The sequence below is a fragment of the Schistocerca cancellata genome, chromosome 2 (assembly GCF_023864275.1).
Source record: "Schistocerca cancellata isolate TAMUIC-IGC-003103 chromosome 2, iqSchCanc2.1, whole genome shotgun sequence".
NCBI lineage: Eukaryota > Metazoa > Arthropoda > Insecta > Orthoptera > Acrididae > Schistocerca > Schistocerca cancellata.
The window spans coordinates 543,217,198-543,244,496 of NC_064627.1; the positions used below are offsets into that span (position 1 = coordinate 543,217,198).

At 41.4% G+C, this 27,299-nt stretch overlaps 1 protein-coding gene across 7 annotated transcripts in view; it reads left to right on the forward strand.

Annotated features, from left to right (window-relative positions):
• The first annotated feature begins 4,683 nt into the window (after positions 1–4,683).
• Positions 4,684–27,299, forward strand: part of LOC126162111 (uncharacterized) — a 45,179-nt gene continuing 22,563 nt past the window's right edge. The window contains exons 1-2 of one of the 7 annotated variants that reach the window (XM_049918387.1): positions 4,684–4,809; positions 10,459–10,684. In XM_049918387.1, coding sequence (XP_049774344.1) covers positions 10,485–10,684 — 200 coding nt within the window. In that variant the 5' untranslated portion in view covers positions 4,684–4,809; positions 10,459–10,484. The other 6 variants (XM_049918388.1, XM_049918391.1, XM_049918390.1 and 3 more) reach the window with 6 other exon arrangements.

Sequence of the window (27,299 nt, forward strand, 5' to 3'; positions counted from 1 at the left end):
CCTGCCCCGCAAGGGGACTCCCGGCTAATGACGTCAAACGCTCATTTCCAGTACCTGAATGTTATAATTTGTAGCGATGTGAAGCGTAACGATAACACAAGCTCACTCTTAGGAAAATCAGGTGACAGACTTCTGTTCATTGATAGAAAGCTAGGGGAATGCGATCAGTCTACACAGAAGATATCTTACCAAACACTCGTTTGGCCTATATTGGAATATTTCTCATCTATGTGAAACCCGTACCAAATAGGACTAACAGGAGATACTGAAGAATACAAAGAGGGGAGCACGAATTGTTACAGGCTTGTTTGACCCGTGGGAAATCGTCACGAACGTGCTGAAAGAAATAAACTGACAGACGTTTCAAGATAGACGATAACTATCCCGCAAAAGCCTACTTTAGTTTCACGAACCAACATTAAGTGATAAATCTCGTAATATACAACCCCCTACATATCGCTCCCCTAGAGATCACTATTATGCTTGTTACAGTGCGCGCAGAGGTCATTATTCCCGCGCTCCATACGTCAAATGGTCGGGAACAAGTCCTAATAACTGGTACGATGGAAAATACTCTCTGCCACGCTCTTCACACTCTTGCAGGTTAATGATGTTGATGTAAATGTAGACTCGCCTCTTTACTCTTAAGCAAGTGGGGATACAATGGAAAAAAGCACATGCGCAAAAGTCAGCGTAAAAGAAAAGAAAAGAAAACATACTGTTCTCAAGCGTTTCTTCGTGCCCACAAGACACCTCGTCGTTCAAACAGTCTCCCACGCATCCACTTCTTAGCTCGGCAATTTGTGCTGCGTTTATTGTGATGAAATGCTACAGAAAAAGAAAGCACAAAGTTAGCTTTGGGTTAAACAGCACCCGAATAACAGAGGTGCTATAAGCGAGAAAAAGAAAGAGACGGTGACGTTTAGTTTTCACATTCAAGAGAACTTCACAGCAATATTTTGATTTTTTGCTTGGGAAACTTAGAACTTTTCTTTTTGGGCAAGGAGTGCGATGTCAGTAGTGATAAGGCTAGCAATAACATTTCGTTATCTGGCAGCCGGTGACTCATGTACCTGTTTGATCTATTTATCTTGAAATTCAAAACAAAGCACCCCTGTGATTATTCCTGAAACTGGATAACACTTAGGGGATATTCTTAGTGGTGTTGTGAATGTTAGTTGATCTTCATTACGTATTTGTTTGTTATTTTTCAATGTTTACAAACCTGCACTGAAAAAGATTATACATTATCCTTCTCGGAATCCATTACAACGGAGACTGTGCTTTGGAAATTTGTATTTTTTGTGTCTTCGATGTGCTTCGATTGTATTTTCAGTAGTTTGTTGAGTAGCTCCTACTGTCCCATCTTCTTCAATTGCTCAGATATCGATCTCCTTAGTTACTGCACTGCTTAGTCGCCAAATCTAGAATATTCGTCTATAGTTTTCACATCCATTTTTCATGAACTTGTAGGTTGTTTTTCCTCTGTTTCTCTACTTCGAGACTCATATTATTCTTTATAGTAATATGGCCGGAGACTTTCTCTCTTATTTTTAATTTCTGACAGGTCAAGCCCATATTTGCTACTCACAGCATTGAATCACAAATTTTTGTTTGTTTAACATTTAGAAGCGAAATAGCATATTACTTCTCTCCGTTTGTAATCATCTACAAATAACACATAACACAAATAACACATAAATCGACTGAAAACATAACCACCACGGTGTACACAACTAAAAATATATAGCCACGAACTGCCTGTCGTCTGGTGAATAGCGCAAGAGATTCCCACTAAATAAGGGCAGCGATGACACACGCCCTCCAATTCCGATTCGAACAAATTACTCATGCACAAACACGTATGGGTGCATGCGCTGCGGGGAACGTTAAGCGCATACGCAAAGTTGAACAGAAACAAGGTCTTGTGCGGACGCGTTTTTTATATCGCCAACGAACCCTCTTGCTTTTCAGACTTGAAGCGTGCGCGGGAACACGATGGCACCCCAACTTTTCCATTGTGTGTGTGTGGCTGGCGCTGGTGTGGGGAGGGGGTAGTAGGGAGAACCTCCTTAGAAGGCTCAACGCGCCAGGGCGAAAGATTGGTTGCTCCCTCAAGCGTTACGAGACCTGCAGTGCAGTAGCTTCCGCCCATTGTTCTTCCTGATACCACTGACGGCTCTTCGAGAGTAGAGGCACGTTCGCACTGTGATGGTAGAGCAGCCCTAGAGCAGCACCATGCGACTAGCCTAACTCGTGGAGTTACAGAGAAAATACTGGCAGCGAAAATTTTCCTCCTTACAGGATTCGAACCGGCTTACCTTCGAGAAGAGCATCACTGCACAGGCGTGCGTCAATGACCTAGAGGTGGGGAAAACCGACCGGTTAAAACAGATATCGGTATTTTAGTTCTGAATAACTAGTATTTTTCCGTATTTGTTTGGTCTCGGTTATAAGAGGTGTAAAAAATAACGAAATATCAATTAACCGTAGCAGCAGTGCTAGAATACTTGGTTTTTAAGGAAACTTTTTAAAGGTACGAGTAATTTTTATTCGTAAAACTTGTATTGGTTTGAAATATTGCGTCATTATAGAAAGTAGGGAAAAGCGATCAAAAAATGGTTTAAATGGCTCTGAGCACTATGGGACTTAACATCTGAAATCATCAGTACCCTAGACTTAGAACTACTTAAACCTAACTAACATAAGGACAGCACACACATCTATGCCCCAGGCAGAATTCGAACCTGCGACCGTAGCAGCAGCGCGGTTCCGGACTGAAGCGCCTAGAACCGCTCGTCCACAACGGTTGGCCGAAAAGTGATCAGTGATAATTTAATAACGGTGTCGACATTAACGAGCAACAAACACATGGCAAAAGATTTGTTACAGCATTGCTGAGACAATAACGTACCGGTTACCATGTGGCATGACCTGTTAGATGCTATGCTTGTACATGCAGTGTGTAAGGCTTGTGTCGCCTGGTGTATATGGTAGTTTATGATTGTCGTCATCGGGAACCACTTGGTTTACAGAATAGCACCATCCCTAGCCTGGAAATATTATACTGAAGTGTGGTATCATTGAAGTACAATGCTCCATTTGCTTTAAAAGATTAGAAACGGGAGGAGTCACAACACGTCTGCGACATAATATAAGGAGAAAACGTAAAACTTAACAGTTCATTCATACTTTACGATAAAAATAGAAAGCAGCTGATCAGCTACCTGTCTCTACGCCAACATACCTTTTATCTCATTTAGTCCTTTCAAAGGGACAAATTGACACGAAAACTAGAGCTCTCCAAACTCAGTTTTCACCCTTTTAACACTGTTTGCAATGTCGGAACACTGGTATGACCCACGATACAACATGATTTTTGAGTAGAGTTTCAAAAAATTAGAATCAATAGGAGAATACTGGTGACTATTTGCAGTAGGCAACAAGTTATCACTTCTCGAGAAAAGCAGCGAATGGAGACCGGACTGTTTTCTTTTATTTGCCTATTTCATTTAATACTTCGGTTCTCTGCATCTTGAAACTGACAGAGTCGAAAATTTTCAACTTTTGTTCGATTTCTACGTTCATTACAGGATATAATGGGAATGAAAAACCGAAAATCGGTTGTTGCAGCAACCAGTTATTTTCAGCGGTTTAAACTATCTGGTTAACTAGCCTGTTATTTCATTCCTATAGCTACCTCGGCTGAAGAGGTGCTTTGGAGTTAAGACTAAGTCAGTTCAAATGAAATAATTGTACCTTTCGCGCTGCATACCGTTTTAACTGTACTTGGAACTTTTTTTGCAAGAAACATTTTCTTCCAGTGGCTAAATACTCCTTAAGCCTACAAAAAAAAGGGGGTGGGGAAAGAAAACTTGATACACAAGAGTGTTTGGATGTGGGAGTAGTTTTCTGTCCTCATACCTCAAGTAAAACCACCGAGTGTATAAGTATTGTGCCCCAAATCACACAGCTTTATGACCGTACCTTCTCTTCACTGAGACGATCCCTAATGTTCCTTGAAACTGTGGCCGGCAGACACTGATGGTGCAACTCTAAGTCTGTTTTAAGTGAGGTGCGGAAAATTGGTGTTATGACCGATCAATTGTTCACAAGGTATGCATTACAAAAACATTTTATGTACACACAATGGGTGTCGCCTCAAGTGGCGAAACAGAGTGGGATCGCTCATTGGTTTAAGGTAATGGATTCGCATTCGGAGCGAACGGGTTACAAATTCCAGTCCAGCAATGGAGATTAAGATGTCTTGTTTCTTCATTGAAGTAAATGATGCAGGTCGTTCCTCTGAAAAAGCTAGGTCTATTTCCTTCCTCAGCCCTGCCGAAACGTCGTTGGGACGTTCGATGCTGACCATTCCTTTTCAAGAGTTGAGAGTTAGATGGAGTTTAGTTCGTGGACAAATCTAAATATACCGGTATCACATTTATATAATGGTTTGCAAACACTGATAGTATCTACAAGCCTACTTTGAAGTTGAGACCGTTACAGTGTTTCGTAGCGGCAAGACAGCAACAAGGTGCGTTGGCATTTACCATTACAACGGAACAGGATTTCCCTTTTCCCCTCTTCCAGCATCTGCTAAGAACGCCAGGCAGACGCAAGCGCAAGGGCGCCGCCGACGGTATCCGAAATAGCGCGACGGAAATAGCCGAGGGCTGCCACACTGTTAAGAAGCAGATGCACAGACGCGCAGGAAGTAGTAAGCTCCGAGCCTCGCGTGTGAAATGGCTTTCGTGCTGTTTGTGTGGCTACACGGCGTGCTCCTCCCGTGATTCTCCACTTCATCCGGTATTGTTTTCCTCTCCAGTGTGCTTTTCAGTCAGTCAGTTGTGCTAACGATAGATACACACATGTCCCTACTTTAGTGCTTTCAGTATCATTTGCCACTAGCAATAGAACCATTCATAACTTGTACTGTTTACGAAGAACACAATTTTAGTTGTCAGCTGCTTTACATCAACCAAGAGACAGGTAAACAAACATTAAAACTATTTTCCAATAAATGAAATGGGGTGATCGTGGTTACTGGCTATATTGTGAGATAGTCTGTGTCAACAAGTGGAGGAAACATTTAAATCAATTTAGTCTTTATTGCTGTATGGCTTTCGAGCAGTCATGTCATCAGATGGCTGCATCGCACGTTTAAGAGAAGTAGCAGTGATTGCCAGCTACAAGTTTTTTCATGCTATTGCACTCTACAGAAAAAAGTTTGACGACTATTTCAAGCGTAATTAATTCTGCTCTCGCAGTAAATCGACAAAATAAATATGTAATCCAGTTTTTATAGAGGTTCTGTGTACCACGTGTATATCTAACAATAAAATGATATTCAGTGATGTATCATTGAATTATCTGGTCAGAGAAGCACAATCGCAGAATTTTTCAGCTACAGAATAAAACGCTGCTTGGTCTCCAATGTAAATGAGCCCTTACTGTTTTTGTCTTACTAACAGAGTCACTACAGTTTCAGCCCTTGCTATATAAAATTATTTTTTACCGTAGAGCAATTTCACACTATCAGTTACTTCTTATACCAGTTAATACTGCAGACATTTAATGTTATTGGCAGCAAATAATACACTAGTTTAACAATTTCATCAGTTTAATGACTTGTAGCTGTTTTACAGTAATTTATATTGATGGATGGAAAAATAAAAAAAATGGTTCAAATGGCACGTTGCTTGCTATCCCTAAAGTCGGCCTACATCACCCATTACTTTGTTGCATTACAGAATAGTAACTGAGTATTACTGTTGGATTAATTAATTCCGTTAAGCTTTGCGAGCTCTCTACAAACATGTCTGACTTTTCGTTCTTCTATATTTAACCACGGGTTAATAGTGTATTTTAAATATAAAATGCTCATATAACGATGTTTGCTGTGATTGTTTCCACGGTTCATTTTTAGAAGTATTTAGTTCGTTCGGTGCAATTTCTTTTGACATCCCATATCAGTTGTCTTCCTAGCAGGGTCGATGCAGCTAAAGCGGTGGTATCATAAAGGTTTAAAACAATACTTCAAACCAAGATTTCAGTGAGTTTGTTACCGGTAGGCCTTTGTCACTTTTTAATGTTTTAATCGGTTTTTCTCGTGAAGGTTCGGATTATCATACTTATCTAGAATGTTGCAATTTGTACAATCTGTTACCCTTAGAACACCCAATGGGTCATAATTAGCTGTGAAAATAAGTATCTTAAATTGATAACTTGAATAAATAACAAAGTGGTATTTTTTTCTTTTGTTGAAAGTCATCGAAACATGTCTTCTGCACGCTACTGTATTGTCGGGCAGATTTAGGCACAGATGCTATTCTGGCTCCAACATATTTTTCCAAATGAAACTCAGTTGCGCGAAAAACTCTGGTGCTAATCACAAAATACAATTTGTATAAAAATTTACGTAATAACACGCTCGACTGACGACTGTAATTCTGATAAAACTTGGAAATTTTAAATGTTTGCCACAGACATTTCGAAAATCGCGCTCAAAACAGGCGTCGTCCAGGCACCGCGAGAGCTGCCACTGCATATCGATCAAACTGTTGACACACAGTTATTCCTAAGCTGCTGCACGCACAAACGTGACTCGCTGGTGCTGCCCTCAAGAGGTACGTAATTACAGGGGTTGTTAGGAACTCTTGCTAGGCTGTGAGGTTTGTAATAGTTTTAGTGCACAATGCGTAGTCTCTTGGCTTCCGTCACTTTCCGAACTTTGCCCATCGGCGTAGTGCTAACACTGTGATAACGACCTGCACACGCTTGCCGGCAAGGACCAGGCTCACTGTGTTCGGCTCCTCTCACGCTCGCAGATTCTCACGATACACCAGCTTGGTGAATTAAGACGGCCTTGGCCTGCGTTGATTTTTTTAACGTGTGGTAGCAGGTCAGTGCATGCCACTTTTTACATTTGTCAGTGCGATGGCTGATGTACTGACAGTTTAATGCAACAATCGCTGTCTACGCGTATGCTGCGACAACATGGACTTCAGTTAACACGGTATTTTAATTATACATAAATCGCAAGACGTACTGAAGTAACGCCACTGACGCTAACAAGCACGACTTTTAATCAGAAGTTACATTAGAATTTAGAACGGAACGCATTGATTCGCGGTAGACGCCAGACTTTAATGTTTTGTGGTGTTATCGATTGTTACGTTTGTGGGCTGAATGACAGCAGTGGGAAAGTGTATTACGATTTGACGGTAACAATAATTTGTGTCAATTAAATCTAATCTCGTACTAAATATGTATCTACTGTTGATGTTACCACTCATCAGACTGGTTGATAATTATATTTGCTAATTTACACAACAAAAATTAGCGTGTTATGAACAAATTGGTTTACTCGCAGCCAATCAGTTGAATCTTTAATGCAAGTTATCTGAATAAGATAGTGCTGTGAATATCGTTGAACATTAGAATGCATTATCTACCGTGCCGGTATTTCAATCGAGAGCGACGTTGTAGCAGTTGGGCGTAAGAAACTATTATCATTAGTAAGTTTGGTGTTTGAACTACCACGTTTGGTGTTAACAATAGTTGGGAGAGTACAATGTACACAAACTGCTGCAGAAATCAGTACATGTAAAACGAGAAATGCAATACCAGTATATTAATTTTGCAATAAAAACGTAAAATAATTGGCATTAAATAATTTCACACTGATATAGTAGGTACTGTACTGGCACTTTCGTTTTTCACATGATCATTCAGTACCGGTATATTTAATTTGGTAAAGTAGTTACAAATGTATCGTAAAGGCTACAATATGAAATTGTTTGTGGGTATATTTTGCGTGGGTATGTAAGGTCTTTGTTTATTAACATTACATGGTACATATCCTTCTCCACGCCATGTCATCATCGTATCTCCTCCTCCCCCCCCCCCCCCCCTCCCGACACCATGTCATCATCGTATCTCCTCGCCCCCCCCCCCCCCCCCCCCACACACACACACTTCTCCCCCTTATCAAATTTACAGATTGACTATGACACTAAATTTTAAAAGCATTTATTGTTTTCTCATATCAAATAACAATTATCAATGTCTCCCTTCTGTACAAGGTTACATTCCAAATCCCCTAAGAAAAGACGGCCAAGCACTTAAATATATAATAGATCCCAACATTTTGCAGGGTCATGATTCTTCTGAAAAACCTTGAATTCTCAGGGAATTACATTTTACATGGAAAAGTCAGGGAATTTTGCATTTTAACTGAGCATTCCAACTGAATTTTATTGAGTTTTATAAGCAACAAATTTTAAAATACTTAATGTCTCAAAGTGTATTAATTATATGAAAATTGTTCCATATAAATTACTAATGTTCTAAAAACTGCAGATAAATTACAGCTTATGGCTGGTATACAGCTCAGTTGAGAGGGAAGAGAAGTCATTGTGGTTTGCTGCTCCTTCCCCCTGTTTTTGTATCTCATTTCATAATCCAATTTCCTCAGCATTACATAGGCCTGTTGCTAAAATCGCATATCACCAATCTAAACACACCAGTCAGTAATTGCTTTTACAGTGTTGATACACACTATACTGATTGGTATAAAAGTTTGGCCGGACTATACACAAATCACTACTGTCGCAAAGCCCTAAACCTTCAACTGATTCAGAGCTAAAAAGTGCAGATGCTGAGATAGTGCACTTTGAACAAAATTCATTGTTCTATGCAGCCACCATTGATCCTTATGCTACAGCAATTTAAATGTTCTGTATAGTAGTACTCATATGCTATGTCCACAGTATTTTGGAGAGATGTGGCTTTTAGTATGTTTTACTATTAAATTTTTACCATGCTCACTAATGAAGACTTTTTTTTTTTGTACTGTACCATCTGCTAATAAGCCTCACTTTGATCAATTAAGTCATTATCTGAAAACCCTCTCAAAACTGAAAAAAAACCTCTGATCCTTTGGCTAAAATTCAGAGATGACTGAGGCACTTGCAGCTCTTGTGACTGATACATAACGGTTTCGGGTACGTGATAGTGTGGTGAACATTGTTTTCACAGAACAACAAAGGGTACATATGTGTTTGTACAATATATTCAGCCATTTGTCATCCACTGCTGGATAAAAACCACTTCTAGTTAGTGATGTGTCAGGCAAATTCCCAGTGACCAGAACATGTATAAATGGGCATTTGCCTGGGAATTTATAAAAAAGGACTTTTTAAAGTTTTTACTCCTAGAATGCATAACACACAAACTAAAGCGCGCGCGCGCGCCCACACACACACACTCACACACTCACACACTCTCTCTCTCTCTCTCTCTCTGTCTGTGTCTCTGTCTCTCTGTTTATATATACTTGCGACATCACTTTGCAATGTAACACGCTTTATAATGTGTGTCAAATTGCTGAATATTACTGAAGAATGGTTATTGATAGCAAAATTATTACTGAATGTATTTAACAGCTGGTGTGTGTTTCTTGATAATAAATGTATACTTAAAAGTGAAACTTTTTTCGGTGAAATAGAAAGCTTTGTTAGATGTAGTGACATTTGAAACTATAGTTTTCCATTTTGCTACTTTTTGTATCTACTTTCGTATGACTGTACTACTGTGGAGATAAAATGAGGACACTTACATATAAAAGATTTAATAATAAAGAATCAATGCTCGGTATCCTGGAATCATTGTTTTGATACTAATAGATCCCTAGAGAATCGGCAGTTCTTGGGTTGATGGAATTGGTATTGGCACATGACTCATCTGTAATTAAAATCATTATGGAACAACTTTTTTTTTTACTCTAATTTTTTTGAGGTAGCACAGTATAAGTAAAAATACTACTTACAGGTTACCTACTTAGTATAAACTATCTTTAGGTCAAGAATTACTTTTAAATTTGTGTGTTTTCTTTCTTTTTACTATGTACTACTCCAAGAATTGACCTCATTAAAAACTTATGGTTACATGTATAGTATAATTTATTTCCCCTAATAACTTGAAGCAGCTTTTTACCAACTACTACAGAAGCAATGTTTCAAAACACCTTTTCCAGTACAAAACATCGGTTAAATTTTTTTTACTATGTGCCACTTATCAATTAATCATTAAAATGCATAAATAAAGATATTTATCTTGGGCCCTTGCCCCAACTTAGAAGTGTCTGTGCATTTTACATCACCACCTCTAGTGCATAGAGAAGCCTAAAGCAGACCTTTCTCCAGCAAATAGCTCCTTATGGATACTAACAATTCATAATCTTTTCAGTCAGTGGTTTTAGATTTTTTTTTTTATGAATGAGCCATTTTCCTGCTCTTGTGCGGGCATCACAGCTTATAAAATTCTCATTTGTTTGTTATGCTCTCTCTCTCTCTCTCTCTCTCTCTCTCTCTCTCTCTCTCTCTCTCTCCATCCTCAGTTACAGTGGAATGTTGTTTCTTGTTCTCCTTTGATTGAATGTGTAAAATGTTACAGATGAAGGTGTTTGATGAATATATTCCATGGCATCATGCAGAGGTGTTGGCTGCAAGGGCAATGTATCACCCAGAACACTAATCCGCAATCCATTGGCAACAGAAGATACACGGGAACGTTTGCGGCAGTTTTTTGAAGATTGTTCACTAGACTCTGCTTTAGATGAGCTGGCGTTTTGGGAAATGTGTGGTGATGTTGTTGCAAAGTCTGATAACTTTTCTAATGGGTGAGTACTAGTTTTGTTGTGAGGTTCTTTTTTCTTATTAGTTGATCTCATAGTGACATTAATCCGTGTTAACAGTAGAAGTAATTGTGGCAAAAGTTCTCCTTCCATTTATTGATTGACCAGTCTATTACATAAGTACAAGGATTTTCGTGTATTAGAGGTTATTACACAATGATGTGGTACGGCATAGAATGTTGACAGATAATGCTAACAAAGGAAGAGTTTATATGTAACCCGTATAATTGTTCAGTTTGGCGTATTAAGTGATATCAACTCAGTCTCATGTATGGTCATGAAAGCAAGTAGAATAAAACTTGGCTTCACATATAACAAAAAATTGGTACAGGGAAGTTTAAAACTTAAACCTCGGGTAAATATTTTGATGAAACATCACCGTCCGATGGAAACAGAGTAAACAACTGCCTTGAAATGATCGAAGTGCTCTGATTGTTTCCCAGCAGGCTTATGACAACAGAATGTGCACTGTGTTTCTTATAATTCAGCTTTCCGGCTCTTGAACCCTCTATTTTAAAATAAACTCGTAATTGGAAGAAACAAGTCAGTCTTAACTATTGGAGTAGTGAGTTTGTCTGCATCTACGTCTACACCCTGCAAACCATTGTTAAGTGCGTAGTAGAGGGCAAGTCCCATTGTGCAAGTTATTGGGACATTCTTGTGTTCCATTCATGTGTGGATCGTGGGAAGAACTTTTGCTTAAATACAACTGTGCGTCCTGTAATTAGTCTAATCTTGTCTTTGTGATCACTAAGGGAGCAATAGGTAGGTGACTGTACTACATAGCTAGAGTTATCATTTGAAGTTGGTTCTAGATGCTTCCTAAGTAGGTTTTCACAGGATAGTTTGTGTCAAATGCCTGCCAGTTCATTTCTTTCAGTATCTTCATGATAATTCTCCCATGGGTAGAACAAACCTGTAACCATCCCATGGGTAGAACAAACCTGGAACCATTCATGCTGCACTTCTTTGTACATATTCAATATCGCATGTTCCTTCTGTTTGATATGGCTCCCACACATTTTGGTAGTCTTCTTGCATTTTCCTAGTATTCTGTCAATAAACTACAGTTTGACACCTGCTCTTTATCTATGACTAGGACTAGAGGTGATTGTTCCATTTCTTTTCCCTAAGAAGTGTTACCCCAATGTATAAAGCAAGCTACTAATACTTGCACTACTATCAAATCTTATCAATATCTGACTGAATATTTGCATAGCTTCTTTCAGACAGTACTTCATTATAGACAACTGCTTCATCTGTAAATGTTAATGTTGTTTGCAAGGTTGTTAATATAAAACATGAACAGCAAGGGTTCCAACACATTTATCTGGGACACATCAAAAGTTACTTCTACGTCTGTCAGTGACTCACCATCCAAGGTAACTTGCTGTGTACTCCCTCCCAAAAAAATCGACAATCAAGTCACAAATTTTGCTTGGTACTACTTACAGTTGTACTTTAGATAGTAAGCTCCGATGTGTACTTACAATTAGGATGTGGAAGTGGTCACTCCAACACAGTGTAAACTTTTCTTTGTGAAAGAAGGAAGAAAATAAAAGGACACACATTTTGTCTTAAGTGCCAACATGCAATAGTTATTGAGAAAATGACACTCAAAGTTTTAGTGCTAACGTATCAGTTCACATGCATTCTGTTATGCCAAGCAAGTTGGTAGCGTAGTAGCTAAGAGTAGGGTTTTGAATTTTTGTGTTCCTTATTCAATTCCAATATTATGTCATTATTTTTTCTTTTTGTTGTTGTGGAAGTTTGTGACACCAGTCTCATCAATCTTTTTGGGACATTGAGAAATACAGTGGAATTATTTGCAAAAGAAATAATCATTTCACATGTTATTAAAATTAAATTTTACAGTCTTCTTTGTGCAGGGTCCTACAGCTGTTGCTGCATCCCAAATTTCCGCCACCAAATGCCTCAGTCTTCCCATTCTTCCTCAACCTCTTATATTCCTCTTGTCTCTGCTGCTTTTTGGATACCACTTTATGTGGTCTTCCTTTTCTTCTCCTTCCAGGATATCTGCATGAAAATACTCCCTTGGGCCATCTGTCTTGACCATCCTTTTGACACACCCAAACCATCTTAGCTGTCTTTCTTCTGTTCTGTCCACAATACTGTAATTAGTCTGTCTCCTTTCTCTTATTTCCTCATTTCTTATGTGGTTAAGTCACAAAATTCTACATGCTGTTCTCAAGTGGTCCATTTCTAAAGCTCCAGTCTCTTTTTATTCCTTTCTGTGAGTTCCCAGCACTCACTCCCATAGCTTTTTATTGGTTCCACAATGGATTTATACAAATGCATTTTAACCCTTAAAATTATTTTTGGGGACCAAAGTACAGGATTTAATGTGTGGATGGCTGTCCTTCCCTCAAAGATTCGTTGTTGAATCTCTTTGTCGCACTTGCGTCACGTGGTCAGGTACTATCCAGGTACTCTTTACACACTAAGATGTCCATCAGTGTCAAAGTTACTTTCCTGTCCTCCATAAACATTGATATTCTGTCTTCTCAAAATTAATTTTCAAACCCACATTTTTTACTCTTCCATCAACTTCCTAAGCGTGCGAGATATATCCTCTTCATCATTTGCTGCAACGAGGTGATCATCAGCATAAAAAGCATGTACATACACTGGATCCCCAATCCAGTTCCCGTTCCCATGCCCGTTCTGCGCCATGGATCCAGTGTCTTCTGCACATTCATTTTAAGAGTGTGGAAGGAAGATAGCATCCTTACTGCAGTTCTTTATTCTCAAAGCCTCTCTAGAAATTTCTTTCTACACTTTGACACATTTTGCTGACTTGAAGATGTTTGACCTCTCTTAAATATATTTTTGGCATTTCCTCTGCTGGCAGACCTTGAACAATAGCTTTAGCGAAACTGTGTCATAAGTTTTCTCAAGAGCTGTGAAGACCAAATGATCACTTAGATTTCATTACAGTTGCTCCTCCATGAAATGTCATAGGGTCAAGATATTATTTACACGTGACCTGCTTCTTCTAAAGCCACTTTGTTTTTCCACTTCATTTACAGACTACTACAATCTTGATTTTAAAAGTGCTAATTGAACTTGACACTTATGCCATGATAACTGCTGCACACTTCCTTGCTTCTTTATCTGCGGGTCTTAGATACAGTAAATTCCACGTTTATTGAATAACTTGCTTAGATGTTCATACAGAGTGCTTGGATAATTTGTCATTAATTCTAATGGTACTTTTCCAGAACCTGCAGATTTTCCCATATTTCATTCATGTAGCCACATTCTGTACCTCTTTTGTAGTTATCTTCTATACATCCTCACTGTCCTGGTTTTCCTGTATCTCTCACTTTATTTCCTTGTACTCCTTCCTTTCTTCTGTTAGCAAGCCTTTAAAATGCTTCTCCCACATTATCAGACTGATAAATGACAGGTTTGCTCTTTCTTTTACTTCTTTTCTGAGCCCTGCAACCATTTTCCATGCTACCACCAATTTTGTCCCCTCAACACATTGATCAGCTTCCTCGCATATGTCCTCACACATTTCATATTTCCTTCCGCAGATGTCCTTTTCTACTTCTCTATTCATTCTGACATATAAGGCTCTATCATGTTTGTCCTGTGTTCTCATCCAATTACTATTTAACATCTTTTTTAGGTTTACTTTTTCATCATTGCATTGAGTCCACCATTGTGGGGGCTGCTTCCTTTTTTTTCTCCTTGATGCCCCTGTGTTACAGATGCTGCTTCATATATGCATTTTGTAATTCCTTGGTATACATACTTAGAATAAGTGCCTCAATTGGTTTGACAACCATAATTTACAAAGATATTGTACCAAATCTTGTTTCAAGCTCGCTGAATTGTATTTCACAGTATTCACTAGCCTTGTTGGAATATTTGCCTCTTTAATTTGTCTTTGGCCCACAGATGTTACTGTCATCTTTGCAGCTAACATGAAGTGGTCTGAGTCATATTCCACACCCCTGTAGGCCCTAACGGTATTTGTTCTTATGTTAGAATGTTTATTTTGAATTGTATACTTTGCTATTGATCTGGTGTTTCTGGAAGGGCTCTCCCTGGTACACTTTTGGACCTGCTTATGAGGAAAGAAACAATTCAAAATTTGCAAGGACAATATGTCACACATACTCACTAACCTTTTCCTATTGCCATTTACTGTGTCATCACCATATCTTCCCACTACTTCACTATAAGTGGTCACCCCTACTTTTCCATTAAAATCTCGCATTAAAATAATTTCTTTCCAGGCACGTGTGCACTCTAGCACACTTGCCAATTTTTCGTAAAACTCATCTTTGACTTTGCTGTTACCATAGTTTGTAAGTTCATAAGACCCCACAATAACTTCATGGCCATATTTTGAGATTTCTGCTGTCATTATCCTCTCACCAGTTTCCTGATTTCCTACCAGCAGTTGATATCTCTTCTATGCTTCGTATGGGCAGCTATTGAAGTTCCTGTCTTGTCCCTTTTAGACACCGCTGTAAAAATGAATGTGAACTGCTATATTTTAAATTCCCTTTTTTTGTCTGAAGATACACACATCTACTTTCAACCTCCCTTGTTCCTGGTGTAAAGGCTCCCTTGAAAAAAAAATAATAAATTTTGTTTACTACTACTACTACTACTACGACTACTACTACTACTACTAGGCTAATTACTGTTCAGTTCTACAGGACCTTTATACTGAAATGTTTCCCACACCACCTTGTATTGTCTTTCTATGTGTGTGAGTAACTGTATGTCCACTGTTGTGGGTAAATACATACAGCATACACAGGGCGATGTGTGAAACTGATAGCGATTACATGCTTCTGCTGTTGTAGAAATCTGCTCTAGATGCTGCAGATACTGTGTTGAGCTGAAAGTGGTAACCAAAGCACGGAGAAATATTCTTCAGGGCTCTGTTGCATAGCAATCAGATTGCTTTCAGTTCTGAGAAATGTCCAGGTACTATTGTGGATTTGAATGATCCATGAAGTGACTTCTTTCCCGAAGAAAACATCGAACTATTTCACTAGTTCTGAACGCTCCCGTCGGAACTGTTCTCAAGCTGGTATTTATTATTAAATCACAATAGAAGTATACTCCGGGTGTAGAATAACATGTAACTTCTTGAAATGAACAATATTTTATTGTTCTATTAACTGATTTCCTTCCATATACACATATATTTTACAATGTGAATCAAACTCGCAATTGCATCCATTTTTACATCACAAGAATGGCTCTCTTCTAGTAAAAATTACTCTTAAGAAGAACAAAAGCTCTATATCCTAAGAATAATTATGTGAGTGCTGACCACCAGAGTAATAAACTATCTCTCTCTATCTCTCTCTCTCTCTCTCTCTCTCTCTCTCTCTCTCTCTCTCGCACTGTCACAGCAAGTAACGCTGCCTGATACATCATATTGGATACTTCTCTCATCTTAGTATCCACACCCTGCTTGTTTCACATTACTGTAACAAAGTCCTTTTCCATAGCCATTTTAGTCTCTGTGATGCAATCCCATTGTTTTACCGAGGCATATAAATTTTTGTATATCAGTCTTTGCATTTATTTTTACTTACATGCTTAGAGAGAACCATTGTATTACCCAGGGTGATAAATATCATAAAAACTTTCGATGAAAAAAAAAATCAAAGCACCACCAGCTTCATGCAAATACATATATACCATAGTTACATTCATTAATGTGAATATCTTTAGGAAAGTAATTTCTTTAGTGTTCTAAATACTTTGTGATCTGGCGATAACTTCATGCCAACCAAGCATATCAAAGCATTTATTTGAAAGCTGGTGCCTGCAATTGATTACAGATCCATGTGTATGTTTTATTAATTTCATTACATCTACTTGTGATTTCTGTTTGCTGTCTCATGGGAATGTAATGGACAAATGTACCTGTCAGTCAAAATATATGTTGTAGGGTTGACAACATGGCATATGTTTTGACGAAATTACTTTTAATGAAAGTGTCGATATTCAAAATTCAACAACCAGACCATCGTAGAAAGAGGGATAACATTGCACTCCCTATGACTCAGTTGCATGCAGAAACAGTCCAATTTTTGCATAAGGTCACAAACCTTTGTCCAATTCTGACAAAAGATTTCTTTGTTTCAATTGGCTGACAGCTGTTTATGAAACTTTCTCACATCAAAATGATAACATTCTCTTACTAGAGCTGTGACAGAATATGTTTGATCCATAGTCGTAATGAAATCAGGGCTACACTCACGAATTATAGTGGAGGTTTGAAGTTTAAAGAATCTTACTGTTTCCAATAATCCACCAAACATAATTTCTCATTGGTGCTGATGTAGTTGGTGACACGACAGTGCAAACTTCAGTGTATGCTCTTGAATGAATCACACCATGTTTATGAGGCTTTAAGTTCAAAACTTTTTGACAGCAATGAGGCTGCCATAGCCATTACCCACTGCCATAAAGCTTGTGTAGAAACCTCTGTGAAGCGCGCGCACGCACGCACACACACACACACACACACACACACACACACACACACACCACAAATCAATCACTTTATACGGTATGTTTAGTTGATCCTGTGTGTGTGTGTGTGTGTGTGTGTGTGTGTGTGTGTGTGTGTGTGTGTAGATATAATAGAGGGAAACATTCCACGTGGGAAAAATATATCTAAAAACAAAGATGATGTGACTTACCAAACGAAAGCGCTGGCACCTCGATAGACACACAAACATACACACACAATTCTAGCTTTCGCAACCAACAGTTGCCTCGTAAGGAAAGAGGGAAGGAGAGGGAAAGATGAAAGAATTTGGGTTTTAAGGGAGAGGGTAAGGAGTCATTTCAATCCCGGGAGCGGAAAGACTTACCTTACGGGGGGGGGGGGGGGGGGGGGGGGAAGACGGGTATACACTCGCGCGCGCACACACATCCATCCACACATATACAGACACAAGCAGACGTAATATATATAATAGAGGGAAACATTCCATGTGCCAAACTCTTTGCCTCTGTACATGTGTGGATGGATATGTGTGTGTGTGCGCGAGTGTATACCCGTCCTTTTTTCCCCCTAAGGTAAGTCTTTCCGCTCCCAGGATTGGAATGACTCCTTACCCTCTCCCTTAAAACCCACATCCTTTCGTCTTTCCCTCTCCTTCCCTCTTTCCTGATGAAGCAACCGTTGGTTGCGAAAGCTTGAATTTTGTGTGTATGTTTGTGTGTCTATCAACCTGCCAGTGCTTTCGTTTGGTAAGTCACATCATCTTTGTTTTTTATATATATATATATATATATATATATATATATATATAAATTTTTTTTTTCCATCAGTCCCTATACCAGTTCCAAACTGAACAATCCATTGCCCTCACCCACCTAATCCTTCACCTACACATCCACTCAGCCAATCAACACACCCATCAACTCCTATCCTTAATAAAAGTCCTCAATCTTTCCTCTCCCACATCCACACCGGCTGTTCCGAGCCTCCTCCTACAGGCCAACCGCAGATTAGAACAGCATGCCACCCTCCACCTTAAAAAACTATCCAATCTCCTGGTTTCCCACCTCCGGAAAGGCAACTCACTCACCCTTCACAACCTTTCCAGCAAACCTCAACCTCCTCTCATTGCACACAAACCCAGTCTCTCCCATCTACTCAATCTCCCACTTCCAGCTCCACTCCCTCCAAAACCTCAAAATTCCAATCAACACAATCTGGAACCACAACACCCCAATTCAGTAGTTAACCTTTCCTCCAAACCTCTCTCCCAATCCGAAACCTCTGTCCTATCCAAAGGCCTCACCATCAGCCCCACTCCCAGATTTAACCAAACAGCCCTCGTCAAAGATTTACTGTCGTACACCCGTACTCTCTGCTGGAAATATCACTTTGCCACGAAGAAAAATGATCCTAATCCTACTCCTAATGATCCAACTCCCCAAGACACTATCCAAATTGAACCATGCCTGAAACAGTTCCGTCCTCCGTCACAGCGGGACCCACCTCCTCTTCCTCAAAATCACCCTCTCCTAACCTTCCAGGAATTTCTGACTTCCAGCCTTGCCTCTCAATCCTTCTTAAACCTTAATCCTACTCCCAACATCACCACTGCTGAAGCCCAGGCTATCCGTGATATGAAGGCTGACCAATCCATCGTCATTCTTCCGGCGGACAAGGGTTCCACGACTGTGGTACTTGATCGTCGGGAGTATGTGGCTGAGGGACTGCGTCAGCTTTCAGACAGCACTACTTACAAAGTTTGCCAAGGTAATCCCATTCCTGATGTCCAGGCGGAGCTTCAAGGAATCCTCAGGACCTTAGGCCCCCTACAAAACCTTTCACCTGACTCCATCAACCTCCTGACCCCACCAACACCCCGCACCCCTACCTTCTACCTTCTTCCTAAAATTCACAAACCCAATCATCCTGGCCGTCCCATTGTAGCTGGTTACCAAGCCCCCACAGAACGCATCTCTGCCTACGTAGATCAACACCTTCAACCCATTACATGCAGTCTCCCATCCTTCATCAAAGACACCAACCACTTTCTCGAACGCCTGGAATCCCTACCCAGTCTGTAACCCCCGGAAACCATCCTTGTAACAATTGATGCCACTTCCTTATACACAAATATTCCGCATGTCCAGGGCCTCGCTGCGATGGAGCACTTCCTTTCACGCCGATCACCTGCCACCCTACCTAAAACCTCTTTCCTCATTACCTTAGCCAGCTTCATCCTGACCCACAACTTCTTCACTTTCGAAGGCCGGACATACCAACAATTAAAGGGAACAGCCATGGGTACCAGGATGGCCCCCTCGTACGCCAATCTATTCATGGGTCGCTTAGAGGAAGCCTTCTTGGTTACCCAGGCCTGCCAACCTAAAGTTTGGTACAGATTTATTGATGACATTTTCATGATCTGGACTCACAGTGAAGAAGAACTCCAGAATTTCCTCTCCAACCTCAACTGCTTTGGTTCCATCAGATTCACCTGGTCCTACTCTAAATCCCATGCCACTTTCCTTGATGTTGACCTCCACCTGTCCAATGGCCAGCTTCACACGTCCGTCCACATCAAACCCACCAACAAGCAACAGTACTTCCATTATGACAGCTGCCACCCATTCCACATCAAACGGTCCCTTCCCTACAGCCTAGGTCTTCGTGGCAAACGAATCTGCTCCAGTCCGGAATCCTTAAACCATTACACCAACAACCTGAAAACAGCTTTTGCATCCCGTAACTACCCTCCCGACCTGGTACAGAAGCAAATAACCAGAGCCACTTCCTCATCTCCTCAAACCCAGAACCTTCCACAGAAGAACCCCAAAAGTGCCCCACTTGTGACAGCATACTTTCCGGGACTGGATCAGATTCTGAATGTGGCTCTCCAGTAGGGATACGACTTCCTCGAATCCTGCCCTGAAATGAGATCCATCCTTCATGAAATCCTCCCCACTCCACCTAGAGTGTCTTTCCACCGTCCACCTAACCTTCGTAACCTCTTAGTTCATCCCTATGAAATCCCCAAACCACCTTCCCTACCCTCTGGCTCCTACCCTTGTAACCGCCCCCCGGTGTAAAACCTGTCCCATGCACCCTCCCACCACCACCTATTCCAGTCCTGTAACCCGGAAGCTGTACACGATCAAAGGCAGAGCCACGTGTGAAAGCACCCACGTGATTTACCAACTGACCTGCCTACACTGTGAAGCGTTCTATGTGGGAATGACCAGCAACAAACTGTCCATTCGCATGAATGGACACAGGCAGACAGTGTTTGTTGGTAATGAGGATCACCCTGTGGCTAAACATGCCTTGGTGCACGGCCAGCACATCTTGGCACAGTGTTACACCGTCCGGGTTATCTGGATACTTCCCACTAACACCAACCTGTCAGAACTCCGGAGATGGGAACTTGCCCTTCAGTATATCCTCTCTTCTCGCTATCCGCCAGGCCTCAATCTCCGCTAATTTCTAATTTCAATTTGCCGCCGCTCATACCTCACCTGTCTTTCAACATCTTTGCCTCTGTACTTCCGCCTCGACTGACATCTCTGCACAAACTCTTTGCCTTTACAAATGTCTGCTTGTGTCTGTGTATATGCGGATGGATATGTGTGTGTGTGCGCGCGAGTGTATACCTGTCCTTTTTTCCCCCTAAGGTAAGTCTTTCCGCTCCCGGGATTGGAATGACTCCTTACCCTCTCCCTTAAAACCCAAATCCTTTCGTCTTTCCCTGTCCTTCCCTCTTTCCTGATGAGGCAACCGTTGGTTGCGAAAGCTTGAATTTTGTGTGTGTGTGTGTGTGTGTGTGTGTGTGTGTGTGTGTGTGTCGACCTGCCAGCGCTTTTGTTTGGTAAGTCTCATCATCTTTCTTTTTTTTTTATATATATAGACACACACACACACACACACACACACACACACACTGTTACTAAATGTTACTAGCAGATTTTGTTTGTCCTAAAAAGTCTGTAGCAAATTTGGTCCTAGATTCCAACATGGCATAAACCAGTCGGTGGAACAGCACCCTAATGAGTACACAACAGCCACAAAATCTGGAAAGCTAACCTACTATCAGCCCTTGTATGTAATTTTGTGATCTTATGTAAAAATTGAACCATTTCTGTGCATTATTGTCTCTTTTGATGGGTGAAGCTATCCCTTACCCAATGGCTTGGTTTTTGATGAAATCAGAATGTTTATGTGTTAAAAGTAATTCCATCAAAGTGTGTGCTGTTTCAATCGTATGACGTGTACTTTTGCTGACATATGAAGAAATGAATTTGCCCATTACAGAAGTACACTATTTTCATCACACAGCAAATGGAAATTGCGAGTAGGAGTGATGCAATTAATAAAACACAGGCCTGGATCTGCAATCAATTGCAGGCTGCAGCTGTCAAGAAAATGCTTTGATGTGCTTGGTTTGCTGTGAAATTATCATCAGATCATGGGGTATTTAGCAATGTTTATGAGGTTGTATTCCCTAATGATATTCACACTAAAATATGTGACTGTGGCATACGTGCCACCCCACATTGCTTGTGGTGCTCTGACTTTCTATACTTTGAATGTCTTCATGGCATATAGGAATGTACTGGTTCTCTTGAAGTAGAAAAAGCAAAAAGTGAAATACTAGAATTTATGTTTTTCATATAATTTAAGATTTGTGATGATAAAATGTGTTTTTAATGAAATGCTTGTTTCTTTTCTCATTAATTCTATTGTATTTCTTGATGTCACAAAAAATACTGCTGTCATTGGAAGTCACATACTTCAGTGGCAACCAAAACAGCTTAAGATTGGATTTAAACACAGAACAAAAAAATTTGGAACTGTGCTATTAGCCACTATACCACATACTATTTAGTTTAATGTTGGATTTGCTGATGAAGTACCATAAAAAAATGTCATTTTCTGGGAAACTATTGAGTATTGCCACTTAAGACAAAGTAAGTGTGCCTTTATTTTTGTCCTTCTTTTACCAGGCAAAGTTTACACTATGTCAGAGTGTGATATATTGCATGTCCCTCTTGTGAATTAAGTGCTTTCCAGAAATTAAACAATACTGCATCTACCTGGCTGCCTTGATTCATGACTTTCAGTATGTTATATGAAAAATGTGAGTTGGGTTTTACAGATCTGGTTGGCATGGAGGAAGTTATTCTGTGTGAAATACCTCATTTCATTTGAGCTCAGAATATGTTCTGTGATTCTACAACAAATGAATGACAAGGATTATGAAAGGTAGTTCTGTGGAATCACTTCTGCTACCACCTCCAGGGGCTCAACATTCATTTGCTGGGTACAGGCTTGGCGACACCGGGGTTCCTGAGCTGGGGGACTCTTAAGCGCGGCCAGTCCCCTGTCACTGTAAGCTCTGGGCATGCTTCAGCGACCAACGTACAGTGCAGCGGTGGAATGTTGTCTCAGGAAATGGGGACCTTGGCTTCACCACCCGGATCGCGAGGATGGAATAAAAGTCTATATAAAAAAACTCTATCTCAAGGTGTGCTGCGTGCTGGTGAGATGCATGGCTGTTGAGGTGGAACAGTTGTTAGCAGGCAACGTTTGGGGAACCTGCCGCACCTCAGTTGTAAAAGGCTTACCTAGGCATGCGGGGCTCTGTCTAGGTGACTTCTAGTTCCGTAGCTGCTTGTGGGACCGAGATGGATCCTCCAAAATCTTCTTTGCATCCTCGCAGCGGAAAGGGTGGGCCGCTGGTAGGTTCCAACACCCAACCCAACAAGAGGGCTCCTGTAGCCAGCCCTCCTGACTCAGGAGTGAAATCTGAGAGTATCATGACTACTAACAGAACAGACGGTGTGTTTTTAATCATTAAAAGGAAAGAGGGCAGCTTCGGGAAAGTTTTCCCATTGTATATTCAAAGAGGGCTCAAGGACATTGCTGGCAGTTTGAAATCTGTTAAGTGATTGCATAATGGGATGCTGTTGGTGGAAATGGATAGTTCCCAACAAGCTAAGAATCTCCAGAATCCACACTCCCTCCGGAATATACCATGTAAACTGAGCTACACACCACCTTGTTGTGACATGCAGGGATCTGGTGGACGTGTGAAGTGAAAGGTGAGTGGGCTACAACAGGAATAGTTGATGTGCAAAATATCATGAAGAGGGTGGATGGGGCTCTTGTTAAGTTGACTCTTTTATCCTGACGTTTAATAGCATGGAACTCCCTGAGCATACCAAGGCAGGTTTCCTTTGCTTAAGTGTGCAGCCTTATGTACCTAACCCAATGCAGTGTTTCAAATGCCAGCACTTTGAGCATACTACTCTTGGGGTGTCGCGGAGAAGCTACTTGTGGCAAGTGTGGTCAGGCCGCCCGTAAATGTGTGCATTGTCTGTCTCCATTGAAGTGTGTGAATTGCTCTGGACCTCGCCCTATCTGGAGTCGGAACTGCAGCGTGTATCTGGAAGAATGGAAGACACAGGAGCTTAAAACAATTAAGTGCACCCCGTATACAGGGGCAAAAACGCTCTAAAAGCCATGCTGCCCCCGTGTTTTGCTACCTCCTTCACTTCAGTTGTTAAAACAGCCCATATGGAAAGCCAACGCTGCTACACAAACAGAGGCTGCTAGTGTCGGCACTAATACCTGCATGTGTCCATGTACTTGTGCTGCTGCAGTAGTTTGTACGCCTGTCCCTCCCCCGAGAACTTCAGAGAAAGCTGTGGTTACTGACATTGTAGAGCTTCCTGCCCATCCAAAGGTTCCGTCTGGTACACTGTCCAATGTTGTCACACCCGCAACCACAATTGTGGCTGCAAAATCTACCCAGGGAAAAATGCAAAGCAAAATGTCAACCACTGGTGGAATTGGGCAGAAAACAGCCTGATGATATAAACATTGACCTGTCTGATGATGTCTCTGTCGATTTTTCTTTAGAGGCTATGGATCTTGATGTTAGATTGGGGCAACCATCTTGCTCCAAAACTGAGCCTCTACCCATTGTGGGTTCCCCACCTCTGTCAAACAGTCAAGATGAAAGTTCTACCCTCCTGATAGATGGCTCCCATTATACAGTGGAACATGAATGGATTCAGGGCATGCCGGCCGGAGTGGCCGAAAGGTTCTAGGTGCTACAGTCTGGAACCCCGCGACTGCAACGGTCGCAGGTTCGAATCCTGCCTCGGGCATGGATGTGTGTGATGTCCTTAGGTTAGTTAGGTTTAAGTAGTTCTAAGTTCTAGGGGACTGATGACCTCAGAAGTTAAGTCCCATAGTGCTCAGAGCCATTTGAACCATTTTTTTGATTAAGGGCGCACATGGAGGAACTGAAACTCCTAGTGCAGCAACGCCCTCTGTGCTTGTGTTTGCAGGAAACACATTTCAAAGCATCTGATGCCGCTGCACTATGGGGATATACCCTATATCGCAAGGATGACCTGACTGGAGAAAGAGCCAAAGGAGGGGTTGCTGTGTTTGTCAATAATGAACACCACTTCTCTGCTCTTCCCCTGGATATCGACCTGCAGGCAGTTGCAGTTGAAATTTCTGCCTGTCAGTGGCTTACAGTTTGTTCTCTCTGTTTACCTCCACTGGATGCATTAAGACTCTGAGGTTCTCACAGATCTTATCACACAACTCCCCGACCATTCCTCCTGGGCGACTTCAGTGCCCACTGTGTCCTGTGGGGCTCATCGTCTACTTGCTCTCGGGATTGAGTTTTGAAGAGCCTCCTGACATTTTCAGTGCTGTGCCTCGTAAACGCTGGTGCTCTGACCCATTTCTGTGCTGCTACTGGGTCATTCTCAACCATCAACCTTTCTTTCTACTCTCCAGCCCTCGCCGACTCTGTACACTAGGTCATTGATGACCTTCATTCCAGCGACGACTTCCTGATCTGCCTTCAGCTTCTCGATGGTGTGTTGCTGGAACAGAAGCCACCAACATGGATGACTGGCAAGGCTAACTGGACGCTGTTCAGCCAGTTGGCTGTGTTTGAACACTGTGTCAGTGTCCAGGAATGGATGGTCACATCATGTACAGTCTGTAAAATTTTAGATGGCAGACCTCTCCCTACTCCTGAATCGTCAGAAGTCGGTAAACGTTGGGAGGCTTCGGTAGGCACGCAGTTTTGACTGCTGCCAACATTACGTAGCTGACTGTTGTACAAGGTAGCCATTGTCGTCTGCTTAGTTATTGTTTTGCGCTGTACTGTTCTGCGTGTTTTTATTGTGCAGTTGTGCTAAACATAATCAAAATGAGTGAAGAGGCAGTTGCTGGCCCATCTCGGGAGTCGCCAACAACCCCTACCGGTAGGCTTACGGTTAGAAGGAAACCAGTATTATGTAGCGATGCTCACAAAATTATATTGCGTGTGATTGAATGCTACGAAAGGGAAAGAGAGCAGAAAAAATTGCTTCACGCCATTTACAAATCTTCAGTGAGAGCTGCTACATACACAGGACAAAGCATGCATAGCATTGGAAGATTCAAACAGTTTCCCAAGAATCATCCTGGTGTATCACCAAAAAGGCCTGGCAAGAAAAGGTGAGTTTCTATTTCAGATATTTTATTCGCGATCACTTTGAAGGAATCACCAAAATTTCATCGCAATCGGATGAATGGTTTCGGAATGCACAGAGGGCAGACATACATACATTCATTTTTATATATAGAGATTGACAGTTATGTTGTACAATATGACCTGTTTAAGTATATTTAAATTTTATAATTAATAGTTTAACATTGCGGGGAATGAAAGAAAATGAAAAAACAGTTGCGAATAACAACATTTAAAGTGAGTTTTACTTCCAAGCCTTTCGTCTGCTTTCGTGTAAGCTTGATGCGCAATTTTTAGTGCCAGCACTGCATCTGGTAGGCGTGCCTTGTCCCCCCCCCCCCCCTCCCCCAACGGCTCCTCTCCCTTCGCAAGCCAATGCTTGCTTCCTCCTCTCCCCGCACTCCCCTCACAACTCTGCTGTCTTACAGTTAACACACTGTATGTGATCCATCACGCTGCTGATCTAACTATACAAGAGTCTTTCGGCCGTCTTCAGATGTGACCTGTCCCTTGGTGGACAGAAGGGTGCCGTTTGGCTATCCGGGACAGGCGTATGGCTCTTAGACGGTTTAAATGTCGCCCGACAGCGGACAATCTCACAACGTTTTGAATTGAGAGGCAAGGCTCACCGTGTCATTAAAAAAGCGGTCATGGCATGAGTTCCTGAACTCCATCAGGTGTTCCACTTGTTGCTCTAAAGTATGGGAAGCCATCTGGAGGATTTCCTGTAACCACAGCCGTTTACTGATAGCTGCAGTGCTGAACCAGGGGTGCCTTCAAACAACACCCAGAAACATTGCTCAGACGCTGGCCCAGTATTTTGCACCTACTACTGCCACTGCGAGCCAGGATCCATTGTTTCGTCACTACCGTGTGACTATTGAGAGTCAAACAGTTCTGAGACCTAAAACTCCCCTTTCTCCATGTGGGAGCTCGAATCGGCACTGAATGAGACTTCTGACACAGCACCTGGTCACGACCTCATCTGGTACTGCATGCTCAGACATCTGCCAGTTGTCAAAGGAAATCCTCCTTGAATGTTTTAATCTAATATGGCAGACAGGCGTCTTCCCCAACTCGTGGAGGGAGGCAATTCTCATCCCTCTCTGCAAATCAGGAAAGGACCGCACATGTTCCAGAAGTTATCGGATGATGAGCTGTGTCAGAAAGACCCTGGAACGGATGGTTAACTGTCGTGTGGTATGGCTGTTAGAGACCAGGCAACTCAGTAGCTGCTCTCTGTGTGGATTCCAAAAATTTTGGCCCACGGTTGACAACCTGACCCTCCTAGAGGCGGCTATTCAGCAGGCTTTTCTCCATCAGCATCAGTGTATCAGCATATTCTTTGATATCAGTAAGGCACACGATACTACTTGGAGACAATGTATTTTCGCACAACTGCATCAATGGGGCTTTTGTGGTCACCTCCCCATTTTGATTTGGTCTTTCTTGTCTCAGCGTGTTTTTTTTTTTTTTTTTTTTTTTTTTTTCCTGAGTTGGTGACACATTGTCTGATCGATTTGAGCAGGAGAATGTTGTCCCCCAGG